General features: G+C 43.7%; 1 protein-coding gene across 1 annotated transcript; it reads right to left on the bottom strand.

Annotated features, from left to right (window-relative positions):
- Positions 1–784: 784 nt before the first annotated feature.
- cUnh7orf25 (chromosome Un C7orf25 homolog) lies at positions 785–7,379 on the bottom strand. The gene is made up of 3 exons (XM_084183160.1): positions 7,287–7,379; positions 2,654–2,891; positions 785–2,339 (listed from the first exon to the last, which is right to left on the bottom strand). Exons 2-3 carry the CDS (start codon positions 2,873–2,875, stop codon positions 1,227–1,229), a joined length of 1,335 nt encoding a protein of 444 aa, XP_084039286.1. The 5' UTR covers positions 2,876–2,891; positions 7,287–7,379; the 3' UTR covers positions 785–1,226.
- Between the last annotated feature and the right edge of the window lie 8,014 nt (positions 7,380–15,393).

Below are 15,393 nucleotides of genomic sequence, written 5' to 3'. Positions count from 1 at the left end.
TGTTTAGACAGGTGTGTGTGCCTTTCCAAATCATGTCCAATCAATTGAATTTACCACAGGTGGACTCCAATCAAGTTGTAGAAACATCTCAAGGATGATCAATGGAAACAGGATGCACCTGAGCTAAATTTCAAATCTCAGAGCAAAAGGGTCTGAATAATTATGTAAATAAGCTATTTCTGTTTTAAATTGAATACATTTGCAAAAATGTCTAAACCTGTTTTCGCTTTGCCATTATAGGGTATTGTGTGCAGATTGATGAGGAAAAAATTTAATTTAATCCATTTTAGAATAAGGCTGTAACTTAATAAAATGTGGAAAAAGTGAAGGGGGTCTGAATACTTTCTGAATGCACTGTAGGTCCTATATTAACCAGTAGGCCTAGGTGATTGGTAATAAAGAGAGGCTAAGTATCGAACAGGTTTGTTTTCAGCATAACTCTTAAAATGTGTAGGACTACACAATAATATTGCATAATGGCTTTGCCTTCAAAAGGTTCATTGGATTAAATTCTGCACTGGCCTCACATGATTGCAATAGTTACAAAGAAGCGCCATTGCAGTTTAGAGCCATACACAAAATGTTTTCTAATGAAATAGCTTCATTCAATAAATAGCATTTTTTTTTTTTTAAAGATGCTTTATTTACATCTAATTCCGACTTGCAATACAGAAAACAAATATACTTCACCCTCAGCACATTGGGCCAAAGCCGTTTAATTGCCCTAAAATACAAAGCGGTACTGAGAACGCTGATATTTCATCATATTATAAACTAATTTTGCATATACAGTATGTAGGCTACACAGCCATCACCACTGTACTGTCTGAGTGTTAAACTAAACCAGTAGTGCTTTTCCAACTGAGCACAATGCCTTTACATTGCAGTGACACATTGAAATGGCACATAGCAAAAAGCTGTGATAAATATTTGATTTATACGAGGTGTCTCAACGACAACAAAAATGTATACGCATCCTCTGTTTTGCAGAAGTGTTCTCTGTTCTGGCAGTCACCCAACCCGTTTAATTACTGTTCCGTGGTATATTCCACACCCCTTTTAATGTCTGTTTAGTGGTATATTCCACACCCTTTTTTAAATGTCTGTTCAGTGGTATATTCCACAAACCTTGTCTATAGTCTTTTTTTTCGCTGTCGGAGCCCTTCTTCACTCCTCACCCTCGTCATCAGTCTTCTTCCTCCCTGTGGGTGTTGGTTCTCCCTCTCTCATATGGGCGTGGCCCTCCACTCTTTGCCCTCCGTCAAGGCACGCGGTTGGTGGATGAACACGCTGTACCGCACGCCCTGATTGGCTGCCGCTCTCACAAAGCCACTGTTGGCCGTCATTGTGACTGCCCGTAGTGTGTCGCCCGTGCCGAAAATCATGAGCGAGCGGGGGTTCACCTTGGAGCTGGACGTGAGACGCTGCGTGCGTTCTGACGGCTGGTCGGGCACCACTCGCAGCCGCCTCAGCAGCTCGTCGGCACGCGCCTTCTCGCCGGGGCCGCCCAGCGTGTCCAGGATGACGCGGAAGTCGTGTACGGCCGACTGGCACGCGTACAGCTCCTTGCCCGCCATGAACTCCTGGAGGCGGGGGAGGACCTTCTCTTGCCGCTCCTGGGCTGCCTGCTCAGTCAGCACCTGCTCCTTGAAGGCCAAGCGGCAGTGGCCGTGGCTCAGTGACGACACGTACGTGATGAGTGTTGTGATGTCCAGGTTGGCCCGCCGGCACACATCCACCTTGACCTCGGTGGGGAAGGCCAGGCTAGCTACGACGGTGTCGCGGTCCACTCGCGTGTGCTCGACGTCTTCTTCTTCGACAAAGTTTTCATCGTCTTCATCTTCCTCCGCAGCCTTGCCTTCTCGCTCTTCCTCTTCGTAGCAGTGTTCCTTGCCCCCCTCGTTTGCTCCCCCCCTCTCTTCCCCCTCCTCGCTTCCTTCCTCCTCCTCCTCCTCATCCGCCATCACCAAGTTTACCGCCACGATGTCCCCGCGCACCGAGATGCCCATCTCCCGCAGGCGGTCGGCCATGGGGCTGGAGACGCCGTTGTAGAAGGCAAAGATAATGTGTGGGTTGCTGTACTGCACAGGCTGCTGGCGGCTGGCCTGCAGGAAGTCCTCAGCCTGCTCCACCACGCTCTTGTCTCCGTACTGGCCCCGGCCCTGCCAGATGTTGTGCAGTGCCTCTGCCTTGCGCCCAATGGCCTTGACCCAGGTGTGCCCGCCGTTGGCCACCACATCCACCACCAGCGTCTGCTTGATGCCGCCGGCGTCCTCGTAGGCGAACACATGCAGCACGCTCACCACCATCTCTAGGGACTCGGCCGACTCCACGATGGCCTGTTTTTATTGGAAAGAGTCACAATTCAAATACGAGTTGATGTGAACACAACACACACAGTAAAAACCAGTGAGGATTACAACAACACACAGCAAAAACCAGTGAGGATTACAACAACAACACACAGTAAAAACCAGTGAGGATTACAACCAAAAAGTCAACCAACATATTTCCAATATGGTCCTCATTGTCAGATGGGTAAAACAATGGACAGCAAGAGCAGGACTAACTGTCCATTGGAACCTAAATTGGAACTAAAGGAACCTTTTCAACATATAATTCCATTGGAAAATACAATATATACAAGACTCACCTTCAGGTGGGTGAGGTTGGTGCTCTGCAGGTGGGACTCCTTGATGAGCACCTTGCCCGCCTCCACCTTGGTCAGGAACTTGAGCTCGGCGCGCAGCTTGCTGCAGAGCTTGGCCCGGCCCTCCACATCGCGCGCCTGCCTCGCACAGAGCAGGTCCACACGCTTGAGAAGCTCTTGGGCCACCTGGATACGCTCCTGCAGCATGGAGTGTGTGGCGGCCATCTTTGGTGCATTATTCCTGAAGAGACAGACCAAGTAAAGACTCGCAACACCAATAACATAATTTACGAACTACATTTTGACGTTCTTTAGCATGCAGACTCTGCATTGATCTAGAAATGTAGTAATAGAACCATTTGGATTTCAAAAACATGATACGATCAACTACACAATCTGTTTTTTTTTTGGTGTATCAACACATACTACTAGTTCTAACCTTACTCAACATTCAATTTAACCAAAGCTCCCTCAATATACCTTTTGTTTCAGCAAGTGATGGAACATTCAAAATCAAAATACTCATATTGGGCTATGTCACCTTACATAATGTAATTACTGAGTGTTAGAATCACATGTGGACTTTCAGAGGGCCTAGCGTAATCCCAAACGAGTCAAACAGAGCCGCAATTCAGCTGGGTAAACACATATCAATATCCAAACCATATTATTATTTGTAATAGTTAAGAGGATGCATTTACAGGTAGCAGTAGATTGCCAGTTGTCTTAGATACAGTGCCATAAGAAAGTATTCATACCACTTGACTTATTCCACATTTCAAAATGGATTTAAAATAATTCTCACCCATATACACACACACACACTCTAAGATAACCTGCCTAAATGACTACCGACCCGTAGCACTGACGTCTGTAGCCATGAAGTGCTTTGAAAGGCTGGTCATGATTCACATCAACAGCATTATCCCAGAAACCCTAGACCCACTCCAATATGCATACCGCCCCAACAGATCCACAGATGATGCAATCTCTATAGCACTCCACACTGCCCTTTCCCACCTGGACAAGAGGAACACCTACGTGAGAATGCTATTCATTGACTACAGCTCAGCATTCAACACCATAGTGCCCTCTAAGCTCATCACTAAGCTAAGGATCCTGGGACTAAACACCTCCCTCTGCAACTGGATCCTGGACTTCCTGATGGGCCGCCCCCAGGTGGTAAGGGTAGGTAACAACACATCTGCCACACTGATCCTCAACACGGGGGCCCCTCAGGGGTGCGTGCTCAGTCCCCTCCTGTACTCTCTGTTCACCCATGACTGCATGGCCAGGCACGACTCCAACACCATCATTAAGTTTGCCGACGACACAACAGTGGTAGGCCTGATCACCGACAACGATGAGACAGCCAGAGGGAGGAGGTCAGAGACCTGGCCGTGTGGTGCCAGGACAACAACCCCTCCCTCAACGTGACCAAGACAAAGGAGATGATTGTGGACTACAGGGGGGAAAAAAAGAGGACTGAGCACGCCCCCATTCTCATCGACGGGGCTGTAGTGGAACAGGTTGAGAGCTTCAAGTTCCTTGGTGTCCACATCACCAACGAACTATCATGGTCCAAACACACCAAGACAGTCGTGAAGAGGGCACGACAAAGCCTATTCCCCCTCAGGAGACTGAAAAGATTTGGCATGGGTCCTCAGATCCTCAAAAAATTATACAGCAGCACCATCGAGAGCATCCTGACTGGTTGCATAACCGCCTGGTATGGCAACTGCTTGGCCTCCGACCGCAAGGCACTACAGAGGGTAGTGCGTACGGCCCAGTACATCACTGGGGCCAAGCTTCCTGCCATCCAGGACCTCTATACCAGGCGGTGTCAGAGGAAGACCCTCAAAATTGTCAAAGACTCCAGCCACCCTAGTCATAGACTGTTCTCTCTGCTACCGCGCGGTACCGGAGTGCCAAGTCTAGGTCCAAAAGACTTCTCAATAGCTTCTACCCCCAAGCCATAAGACTCCTGAACAGCTAATCATGGCTACCCGGACTATTTGCACTGCCCCCCCACCCCATCCTTTTTACGCTGCTGCTACTCTGTTAATTATTTATGCATAGTCACTTTTACTCTACCCACATGTACATATTACTTCAACTACCTCAACTAGCCGGTGCCCACCTGTATATATAGCCTCCCTACTGTTATTTTATTTTACTTCTGCCCTTTTTTTCTCAACACTTTTTTGTTGTTGTTTTATTTTTACTTTCTTTGTTAAAAATAAATGCACTGTTGGTTAAGGGCTGTAAGTAAGCATTTCACTGTAATGTCTGCACCTGTTGTATTCGGCGCATGTGACCAATACAATTTGATTTGATTTGATTTGACAATACCCCATAAAGTGATAACATGTTTTTAGAATTTTTTGCAAATCTATTGAAAATGAAATACATAAGTATTCACATCCGAGTCAATCGTTTTTTAGAATGATCTTTGGCAGCGATTACGGCTGTGATTCTTTCTGGGTAAATCTAAGAGGTTTCCACACCTGGATTTTGCAACATTTGCCCATAATTTATTTAGAAATTCTTCAAGCTGTCAAATTGGTTGTTGATCATTGCTAGACAACCATTTTTAGGTCTTGCCATATATTTTTTTAAGTATATTTAAGTCAAAACTGTTACTCGGCCACTAAGGAACATTCACAGTCTTCTTGGTAAGCAACTCTGGTGTAGATATGGCCTTGTTTTAGGTTATTGTACTGCTGACAGGGGACTTAATCTCCCAGTGTCTGGTGGAAAGCAGACTGAACCAGGTTTTCCTCTAGGAATTTGCCTGTGCTTAGCCCCATTCTGTTTCTTTTTTTTTTTTATCCTGAAAAACTCCAGTACTTAACAATTACAAGCATACCCATAACATGATGCAGCCACCACTATGCTTGAAAATATGGAGAGTGGTACTCAGTAATGTGTTGTATTTGCCCCAAACATAACACTTTGTATTCAGGACTAAATGTTAATTACTTTGCCATATTTTTTTGCAGTATTACCTTATTGTCACTGTCATTTAGGTTCGTTTTGTGGAGTAACTACATTGTTGTTGATCCATACTCAGGTTTTCTCCAATCACAGCCTCATGGTGAAATCCTTCCTCTCCGGCAACGGAGTTAGAAAGGATGCCTGTATCTTTGTAGTGACTGGGTGTATTGATACACCATCCAAAGTGTAATTAACTTCACCATGCTCAAAGGGATATTTAATGTCTGCGTCTTATTTTTACCCATCTACCAATAGGTTTTTTAATTTTTTTTATTTAACCTTTATTTAACCAGGTAAGCCAGTTGAGAACAAGTTCTCATTTACAACTGCGACCTGGCCAAGATAAAGCAAAGCAGTGCGATAAAAACAACACACAGTTACATATGGGGTAAAAAAAACAAAGTCAAAAATACAACAGAAAATATATATACAGTGTGTGCAAATGTAGCAAGTTATGGAGGTAAGGCAATAAATAGGCTATAGTGCAAAATAATTACAATAGTATTAACACTGGAATGCTAGATGTGCAAGAGATTATGTGCAAATAGAGATACTGGGGTGCAAAAGAGCAAAATAAATAACAATATAGGGATGAGGTAGTTGGGTGGGCTAATTTCAGATGGGCTGTGTACAGGTGCAGTGATCGGTAAGGTGCTCTGACAACTGATGCTTAAAGTTAGTGAGGGAGATAAGAGTCACCAGCTTCAGAGATTTTTGCAATTCGTTCCAGTCATTGGCAGCAGAGAACTGGAAGGAATGGCGGCCAAAGGAGGTGTTGGCTTTGGGAATGACCAGTGAGATATACCTGCTGGAGCGCAGACTACGGGTGGGTGCTGCTATGGTGACCAATGAGCTAAGATAAGGCGGGGATTTGCCTAGCAGTGATTTATAGATGGCCTGGAGCCAGTGGGTGCCCTTCTTTGCAAGGCCTGGCGCCAGTAGGTGCCCTTCTTTGCAAGGCATTGGAAAACCTCCCTGGTCTTTGTAGTTAAATCTGTGTTTGAAATGCACTGCTCGACTGAGGGGACCTTACAGAATTATATGTGCGGGGTACAGAGATTAAGTAGTAATTCAAAAAATAATGTTAGACACTATTATTGTACACAGTGAGTCCATGCAACTTATTATGTGACTTGTTAAGCACATTTTTACTCCTTTACATTTCGACAAACATAATTCCACTTTGACATTAAATGTAATACATTTTAAATTCAGGCTGGAACAAGTCAAGTGGTGTATACCTGTAGTTACAGCACCAGTTGCTTGTCGAGTTCCTAGTGCTATACGGAATGTTTTCCCTGATGCACCGCCTGTGACACCCAGCTAACTTTGTATAACAAATTAACACCAGTTGTGAAGAAGCTCGTTATTGCAGTCAGCTATGTGTTATCAAAAAAAACGCCCTTACAACAAGCAACAACTAGTATCTCGTTCGTTTCCCATTTTACTAGTGGCTGTCGTTAGCTAGCATATGGTTTCATTAGCAACATTAGCCAGCTAGCTAACGCGCAGCTAGTTTCGCTTGCTACCGACTGTTTTTGTGCCTGTTAAATTAGAGATTATGTTTTGGGTTTTCATTTTAACAAACGGAAACACCGCACAGTATGAGAATGTATCATAAGTATTCAAAAACACTTACGAAAAAGCCGGTAAATTAGTATGCTGCGTTGCAGCTACCTTGCTACGTGTACCACTGGCCCGGTGACAATGCTTGTTCGCCTCTCAGCTGCCTGGTCGGTGGTGGCGCTTGGCTCTCATATTAAGCAGAATGCTGTGAAACAGAGACAATACCTCTGTCGCCATCTACCTTGGAGTTGAAGTAGGCCTACTCTCGCCCTATTTCTTACTTTATTTGAATCCACAAGTGAAAGCTTTTTCATCAACGTATGTACCGATTGCACCGCAAATTCAGCCTCTCTTTTGAACTTTCAGAATAATCTCAACTACACATTTGACACACAATAATTAAATCAAATCAAATTGTATTGGCCACATGCGCCGAATACAACAGGTGCAGACATTACAGTGAAATGCTTACTTACAGCTCTTAACCAACAGTGCATTTATTTTTAATAAAAAAAGTAAAATAAAACAACAACAAAAAAGTGTTGAGAAAAAAAGAGCAGAAGTAAAATAAAATAACAGTAGGGAGGCTATGTGCGGGGGCACTGGCTAGTTGAGGTAGTTGAAGTAATATGTACATGTGGGTAGAGTTAAAGTGACTTTGCATAAATAACTAACAGAGTAGCAGCAGCGTAAAAATATGCGGTGGGGGTGGGTGGCAGTGCAAATAGTCTGGGTAGCCATGATTAGCTGTTTTTATGAGTCTTATGGCTTGGGGGTAGAAGCTGTTGAGAAGTCTTTTGGACCTAGACTTGGCACTCCGGTACCGCTTGCCGTGCGGTAGCAGGGAGAACAGTCTATGACTAGGGTGGCTGGAGTCCGTGACAATTTTGAGGGCCTTCCTCTGACACCGCCTGGTATAGAGGTCCTGGATGGCAGGAAGCTTGGCCCCAGTGATGTCCTGGGCCGTACGCACTACCCTCTGTAGTGCCTTGCGGTCGGAGGCCAAGCAGTTGCCATACCAGGCGGTGATGCAACCAGTCAGGATGCTCTCGATGGTGCAGCTGTATAATTTTTTGAGGATCTGAGGACCCATGCCAAATCTTTTCAGTCTCCTGAGGGGGAATAGGCTTTGTCGTGCCCTCTTCACGTCTTGGTGTGTTTGGACCATGATAGTTCGTTGGTGATGTGGACACCAAGGAACTTGAAGCTCTCAACCTGTTCCACTACAGCCCCATCGATGAGAATGGGGGCGTGCTCAGTCCTCTTTTTTTTCCTGTAGTCCACGATCATCTCCTTTGTCTTGGTCACGTTGAGGGAGAGGTTGTTATCCTGGCACCACACGGCTAGGTCTCTGACCTCCTCCCTATAGGCTGTCTCATTGTTGTCGGTGATCAGGCCACTGTTGTGTCGTCGGCAAACTTAATGATCGTGTTGGAGTCGTGCCTGGCCATGCAGTCATGGATGAACAGGGAGTACAGGAGGGGACTGAGCACGCACCCCTGAGGGGCCCCTGTGTTGAGGATCAGTGTGGCAGATGTGTTGTTACCTACCCTTACCCCCTGGGGGCGGCCCGTCAGGAAGTCCAGGATCCAGTTGCAGAGGGAGGTGTTTAGTCCCAGGATCCTTAGCTTAGTGATGATCTTTGAGGGCACTATGGTGTTGAATGCTGAGATGTAGTCAATGAATAGCATTCTCACGTAGGTGTTCCTCTTGTCCAGGTGGGAAAGGGCAGTGTGGAGTGCAATAGAGATTGCATCATCTGTGGATCTGTTGGGGCGGTATGCAAATTGGAGTGGGTCTAGGGTTTCTGGGATAATGGTGTTGATGTGAGCCATGACCAGCCTTTCAAAGCACTTCATGGCTACAGACGTCAGTGCTACGGGTCAGTAGTCATTTAGGCAGGAAAGGGTCATACAGTGGGGGAAAAAAGTATTTAGTCAGCCACCAATTGTGCAAGTTCTCCCACTTAAAAAGATGAGAGAGGCCTGTCATTTTCATCATAGGTACACGTCAACTATGACAGACAGAAGAAGAAAAAAAATCCTGAAAATCACATTGTAGTATTTTTTATGAATTTATTTGCAAATTATGGTGGAAAATAAGTATTTGGTTAATAACAAAAGTTTTTCAATACTTTGTTATATACCCTTTGTTGGCAATGACACAGGTCAAACGTTTTCTGTAAGTCTTCACAAGGATTTCACACACTGTTGCTGGTATTTTGGCCCATTCCTCCATGCAGATCTCCTCTAGAGCAGTGATGTTTTGGGGCTGTCGCTGGGCAACACAGACTTTCAACTCCCTCCAAAGATTTTCTATGGGGTTGAGATCTGGAGACTGGCTAGGCCACTCCAGGACCTTGAAATGCTTCTTACGAAGCCACTCCTTCGTTGCCCGGTCGGTGTGTTTGGGATCATTGTCATGCTGAAAGACCCAGCCACGTTTCATCTTCAATGCCCTTGCTGATGGAAGGAGGTTTTCACTCAATCTCACGATACATGGCCTCATTCATTCTTTCCTTTACACAGATCAGTCGTCCTGGTCCCTTTGCAGAAAAACAGCCCCAAAGCATGATGTTTCCACCCCCATGCTTCACAGTAGGTATGATGTTCTTTGGATGCAACTCAGCATTCTTTGTCCTCCAAACACGACAAGTTGAGTTTTTACCAAAAAGTTATATTTTGGTTTCATCTGACCATATGACATTCTCCCAATCCTCTTCTGGATCATCCAAATGCACTCTAGCAAACTTCAGATGGGCCTGGACATGTACTGGCTTAAGCAGGGGGACACGTCTGGCACTGCAGGATTTGAGTCCCTGGCGGCATAGTGTGTTACTGATGGTAGGCTTTGTTACTTTGGTCCCAGCTCTCTGCAGGTCATTCACTAGGTACCCCGTGTGGTTCTGGGATTTTTTCTCACCGTTCTTGTGATCATTTTGACCCCACGGGGTGAGATCTTGCGTGGAGCCCCAGATCGAGGGAGATTATCAGTGGTCTTGTATGTCTTCCATTTCCTAATAATTGCTCACAGTTGATTTCTTCAAAACAAGCTGCTTACCTATTGCAGATTCAGTCTTCCCAGCCTGGTGCAGGTCTACAATTTTGTTTCTGGTGTCCTTTGACTGCTCTTTGGTCTTGGCCATAGTGGAGTTTGGAGTGTGACTGTTTGAGGTTGTGGACAGGTGTCTTTTATACTGATAACAAGTTCAAACAGGTGCCATTTAATACAGGTAACGAGTGGAGGACAGAGGAGCCTCTTAAAGAAGAAGTTACAGGTCTGTGAGAGCCAGAAATATTGCTTGTTTGTAGGTGACCAAATACACATTTTCCACCATAATTTGCAAATAAATTCATAAAAAATCCTACAATGTGATTTTTAGGATTTTTTTTCTCCTCAATTTGTCTGTCATAGTTGACGTGTACCTATGATGAAAATTACAGGCCTCTCTCATCTTTTTAAGTGGGAGAACTTGCACAATTGGTGGCTGACTAAATTCTTTTTTTCCCCCACTGTAAAAACAAGCTAGGACTGATGGTTTGGTTAGCTAAACTGTGAGCTAAGCCAGCGGTTCTCAGAGTGGGCAGCGGAAGTATGCAGGGGGTCCTTAGCCAGATCTCAATAAAAAAAAAAAAATTATGACATTTTTTTTCTTTTTTCTTAATGAATATTACTAATAACAGATTTAACAAATTTTGGCCAAGGGATCCGTGGAAAATGTTTAGAGGGTACAATAAAATACAATACAATGGGTCGTTCAACGAAAAGAGAGCCTTTTGCATCCCTTTGATATTTTAGGTAGAAACTACGCACTAATATTGAATTTTAAAAGCCTGGTATTGAAGTGCCCTTTAATTTAGACCACATTGAGAATTCAATCAATCTAATTTTTATTACAAATAAAGGCCTGCTAAAGTGCCAAAACTCGACGGAGGGACGTCAAGCCTGTGTCACTTCTAGGAGGATTTTAACCCACTTCATCCCAACATTTCTCAAAGTTTCACCATCATTGTAAAGCCCCAGTAATTTTGTTGCTTTGACAAAGTCATTTCTGAAAATTATTTATTTAATGTGATTCAAATCAAATCAAATTGTGTTCGTCACATGTGCCGAATACAACAGGTGTAGTAGACCTTACCATGAAATGCGTACTTACGAGCCCTTAACCAACAATGCAGAGTATAAAAAAAAAGTAAGTAAGACAAATTTGCTAAATGAACTAAAAGAACAATAGTAACACAATAAAATAACAATCACAAGGCTATATACAAGGGGACCGGTACCGAGTCAATGTGCAGGGGTACGGGTTAGTCAAGGTAATTGAGGTAATACAGTGCCTTCGGAAAATATTCAGACCCCATGACTTATTCCACATTTGTTGTGTTACAGCCTGAATTCAAAATGGATTAAATACATATTTTTCTCACCCATAATGACAAAGTGAAAACATGTTTTTAGAAATCTTGGCAAATTTATTGAAAATGAAATACAGAGATATCTAATTTACATAAGTATTCACACCCCCTGAGTCAATACTTTGTAGAAGCACGTTTGGCAGCGATTACAGCTGTGAGTCTTTCTGGGTAAGTCCCTACGAGCTTTCAACACCTGGATTGTGCAACATTGGACAATTCTTTTTTCAAAATTCTTCAAACTCTGTCAAATTGGTTGTTAAACATTGCCATTTTCAGGTCTTGCCATAGATTTAAGTCAAAACTGTAACTCGGTAACCCAGGAACATTCACTGTCTTCTTGGTTAGAAACTCCAGTGTAGATTTGGCCTTGTGTTTTAAGGTATTGTCCTGCTGAAAGATGAATTCATCTCCCAGTGTCTGGTGGAAAGCAAACTGAACCAGGTTTTCCTCTAGGATTTTGCCAGTGCTTAGCTCCACAGCCACCACTATACTTGAAAATATGGAGAGTGGTACTCAGTAATGTGTTGTATTAGATTTGCCCCAAACATAACACTTGGTATTCAGGACAAAAAGTTAATTGCTTTCCCTCATTTCTTGCATTATTACTTTAGTGCCTTGTTGCAAACAGGATGCATGTTTTGGAATATTTGTATTCTGTACAGGCTTCCTTCTTTTCACTCTGTCATGTAGGTTATTATTGTGTAGTGTGAGAGTTCAGTGACCAGCCGGAGGAAGACGACACGACAGCACCCTCCTCAGGGGATAGGTACTCAGTGTAAAGCCAATTAGCACACAGCTGGGCCCACTAATTGCTTTGTCTTCCTCTACAGTCGTGGTCAAGTTTTGAGAATGACACAAATATTAATTTTCACAAAGTCTGCTACCTCAGTTTTTATGATGCCAATTTGCATATACTCCAGAATGTTATAAAGAGTGATCAGATGAATTGCAATTAATTGCAAAGTCCCTCTTTGCCATGAAAAGGAACTTAATCCCCCAAAAAACATTTCCACTGCATTTCAGCCTGCCACAAAAGGACCAGCTGACATCATGTCAGTGATTCTCTCGTTAGAATCACTCTGTCATGCTGATTGAGTTAGAATAACAGACTGGAAGCTTTAAAAGGAGGGTGGTGCTTGAAATCATTGTTCTTCCTCTGTTAACCATGGTTACCTGCAAGGAAACACGTGCCGTCATTGCTTTGCACAAAAAGGGCTTCACAGGCAAGGATATTGCTGCTAGTAAGATTGCACCTAAATCAACCATTTATCGGATCATCAAGAACTTCAAGGAGAGAGGTTCAATTGTTGTGAAGAAGGCTTCAGGGCGCCCAAGAAAGTCCAGCAAGTGCCAGGACCATCTCCTAAAGTTGATTCAGCTGCGGGATCGGGGCACCACCAGTGCAGAGCTTGCTCAGGAATGGCAGCAGGCAGGTGTGAGTGCATCTGCACGCACAGTGAGGCTAAGAATTTTGGAGGATGGCCTGGTGTCAAGAAGGGCAGCGAGGAAGCCACTTCTCTCCAGGAAAAACATCATGGACAGACTGATATTCTGCAAAAGGTACAGGGATTGGACTGCTGAGGACTGGGGTAAAGTCATTTTCTCTGATGAATCCCCTTTCCGATTGTTTGGGGCATCCGGAAAACACCTTGTCCGGAGAAGACAAGGTGAGCGCTACCATCAGTCCTGTGTCATGCCAACAGTAAAGCATCCTGAGACCATTCATGTGTGGGGTTGCTTCTCAGCCAAGGGAGTGGGCTCACTCACAATTTTGCCTAAGAACACAGCCATGAATAAAGAATGGTAACTTCTCCCAACCATCCAAGAACAGTTTGGTGACGAACAATGCCTTTTCCAGCATGATGGAGCACCTTGCCATAAGTGGCTCGGGGAACAAAACATCAACATTTTGGGTCCATGGCCAGGAAACTCCCCAGACCTTAATCCCATTGAGAACTTGTGGTCAATCCTCAAGAGGCGGGTGGACAAACAAAAACCCACAAATTCTGACAAACTCCAAGCATTGATTATGCAAGAATGGGCTGCCATCAGTCAGGATGTGGCCCAGAAGTTAATTGACAGCATGCCAGGGCAGATTGCAGAGGTCTTGAAAAAGAAGGGTCAACACTGCAAATATTGACTCTTTGCATAAACTTAATGTAATTGTCAATAAAAGCCTTTGACAGTTATGGAATGCTTGTAATTATACTTCAATATACCATAGTAACATCTGACAAAAATATCTAAAAACACTGAAGCAGCAAACTTTGTGAAGACCAATACTTGTGTCATTCTCAAAACTTTTGACCACGACTGTAGATATTCCATTAAAAAAAATCAGCCGTTTCCAGCTACAATAGCCATTTACAACATGAACAATGTCTACACTGTATTTCTGATCAATTTGATGTTATTTTAATGGACAAAAAAAAAGAAGATTTTCTTTCGAAAAACAAGGACATTTCTAAGTGACCCCAAACTTTTGAACGGTAATGTATATATGTAAGGGATAATCAACGAGGGGCTATGCGTTCTCAGGAAAATAATGCATAACGTGGAAGGAGTGTTCCATGATGTGCTAGAAAAGTGGAACTAACCTTCCACGGAGTTGCATTAATTTCCACAGAGCCTGAGTTATCAAATACCAGAGCTATAATTTAACACATTTGCTGCTAGAAATGTTAGCATGAATGTGTTAAACATCCACTCAAGTAGCTAGCAAGTTTACTAGATAGCTACAGTGGTTGCCTTGGTAACCAAACAAGACCTCCTATATCAGGCGGTGTCAGAGGAAAGGCCCAAAAAATTGTCTAAGAATCCTGCCACCCAAGCCATAGACTGTTCTCTCTGCTAACGCACGGCAAGCGGTACCAGTGCACTAAGTCTGGAACCAACAGGACCCTGAACAGCTTCTACCCCCAAGCCATAAGACTGCTAAACTAAACTGCTAAATAGCTAATCAAATGGCTACCCGGACTACCTGCATTGACCCTTTTTTGCACAACTCTCTTGCACTGACTATGCACACACACACCCACACTAGAACCAGCTCACTTGTTTTTACTCTATGATTTGACTATTAGACGTTCAATGTTTTATTTAGAAGAAAAAAAATATTTAAAGACGCATTATGCAGAAATTGCTCTGCCATTTCCTGGTTGCAACAATGTTAATAGTTTGGTTAATTTCAGTTTGTGACAAAACAAGCAAGTATAATGTAGAGAATCATTATACCATCTAAAAAGGTTTTTATCTTAAAATGAGGGACAGATGTAAATTAATCACTAAGAATAGCGCCAGAGGGGGATGGTTTTTTTGCACTGTTTTTTTTACTTTTTTGTTATGTTATGTTATGCCATAGTTTCTTATAACTGAAAAAAAGCTTCTGGAACAGAAGAATCAGAACAGCGATTACTCACCTCGAACTGGACGAGGATTTTTTCCATTCATGGATATACTGCTCTTCCCGGACCAGGCCCAAATCCCTGTCATTCGTATGAAGAGGAGACGCCGATACAGCCGGATGCCTGGCGAGACCGCGTCGGGGAGTGGATAATACGCCTTTACCCTCCGTTCTACTGGCAAACGTGCAATCTCTAGAGAATAAACTGGATGAGCTCCGTTCCAGACTATCCTATCAACGGGACATAAAAAAAAAAAAAACTGTAATATCCTATGTTTCACCGAGTTGTGGCTGAATAACGACATGTATAATATACAGTTAGCTAGGGTTTTCTGTGCAGAACAACGGCCTCCGGTAAGATC

The sequence above is a fragment of the Coregonus lavaretus genome (genome assembly GCF_964263955.1).
Source record: "Coregonus lavaretus genome assembly, chromosome: 19".
Classification (NCBI taxonomy): domain Eukaryota; kingdom Metazoa; phylum Chordata; class Actinopteri; order Salmoniformes; family Salmonidae; genus Coregonus; species Coregonus lavaretus.
Note: the sequence above shows the minus strand (reverse complement) of the source record. Positions and strands in the feature narration are given on the sequence as shown.

Bases quoted from the DNA above. Each gene is read 5' to 3' on its own strand.
- cUnh7orf25 (XM_084183160.1), bottom strand. From the start codon at position 2,875: ATGGCCGCCACACACTCCATGCTGCAGGAGCGTATCCAGGTGGCCCAA. The intron at 2,340-2,653 runs GTGAGTCTTGTA...CAATAAAAACAG, and splicing joins CCAACCTCACCCACCTGAAG to GCCATCGTGGAGTCGGCCGA.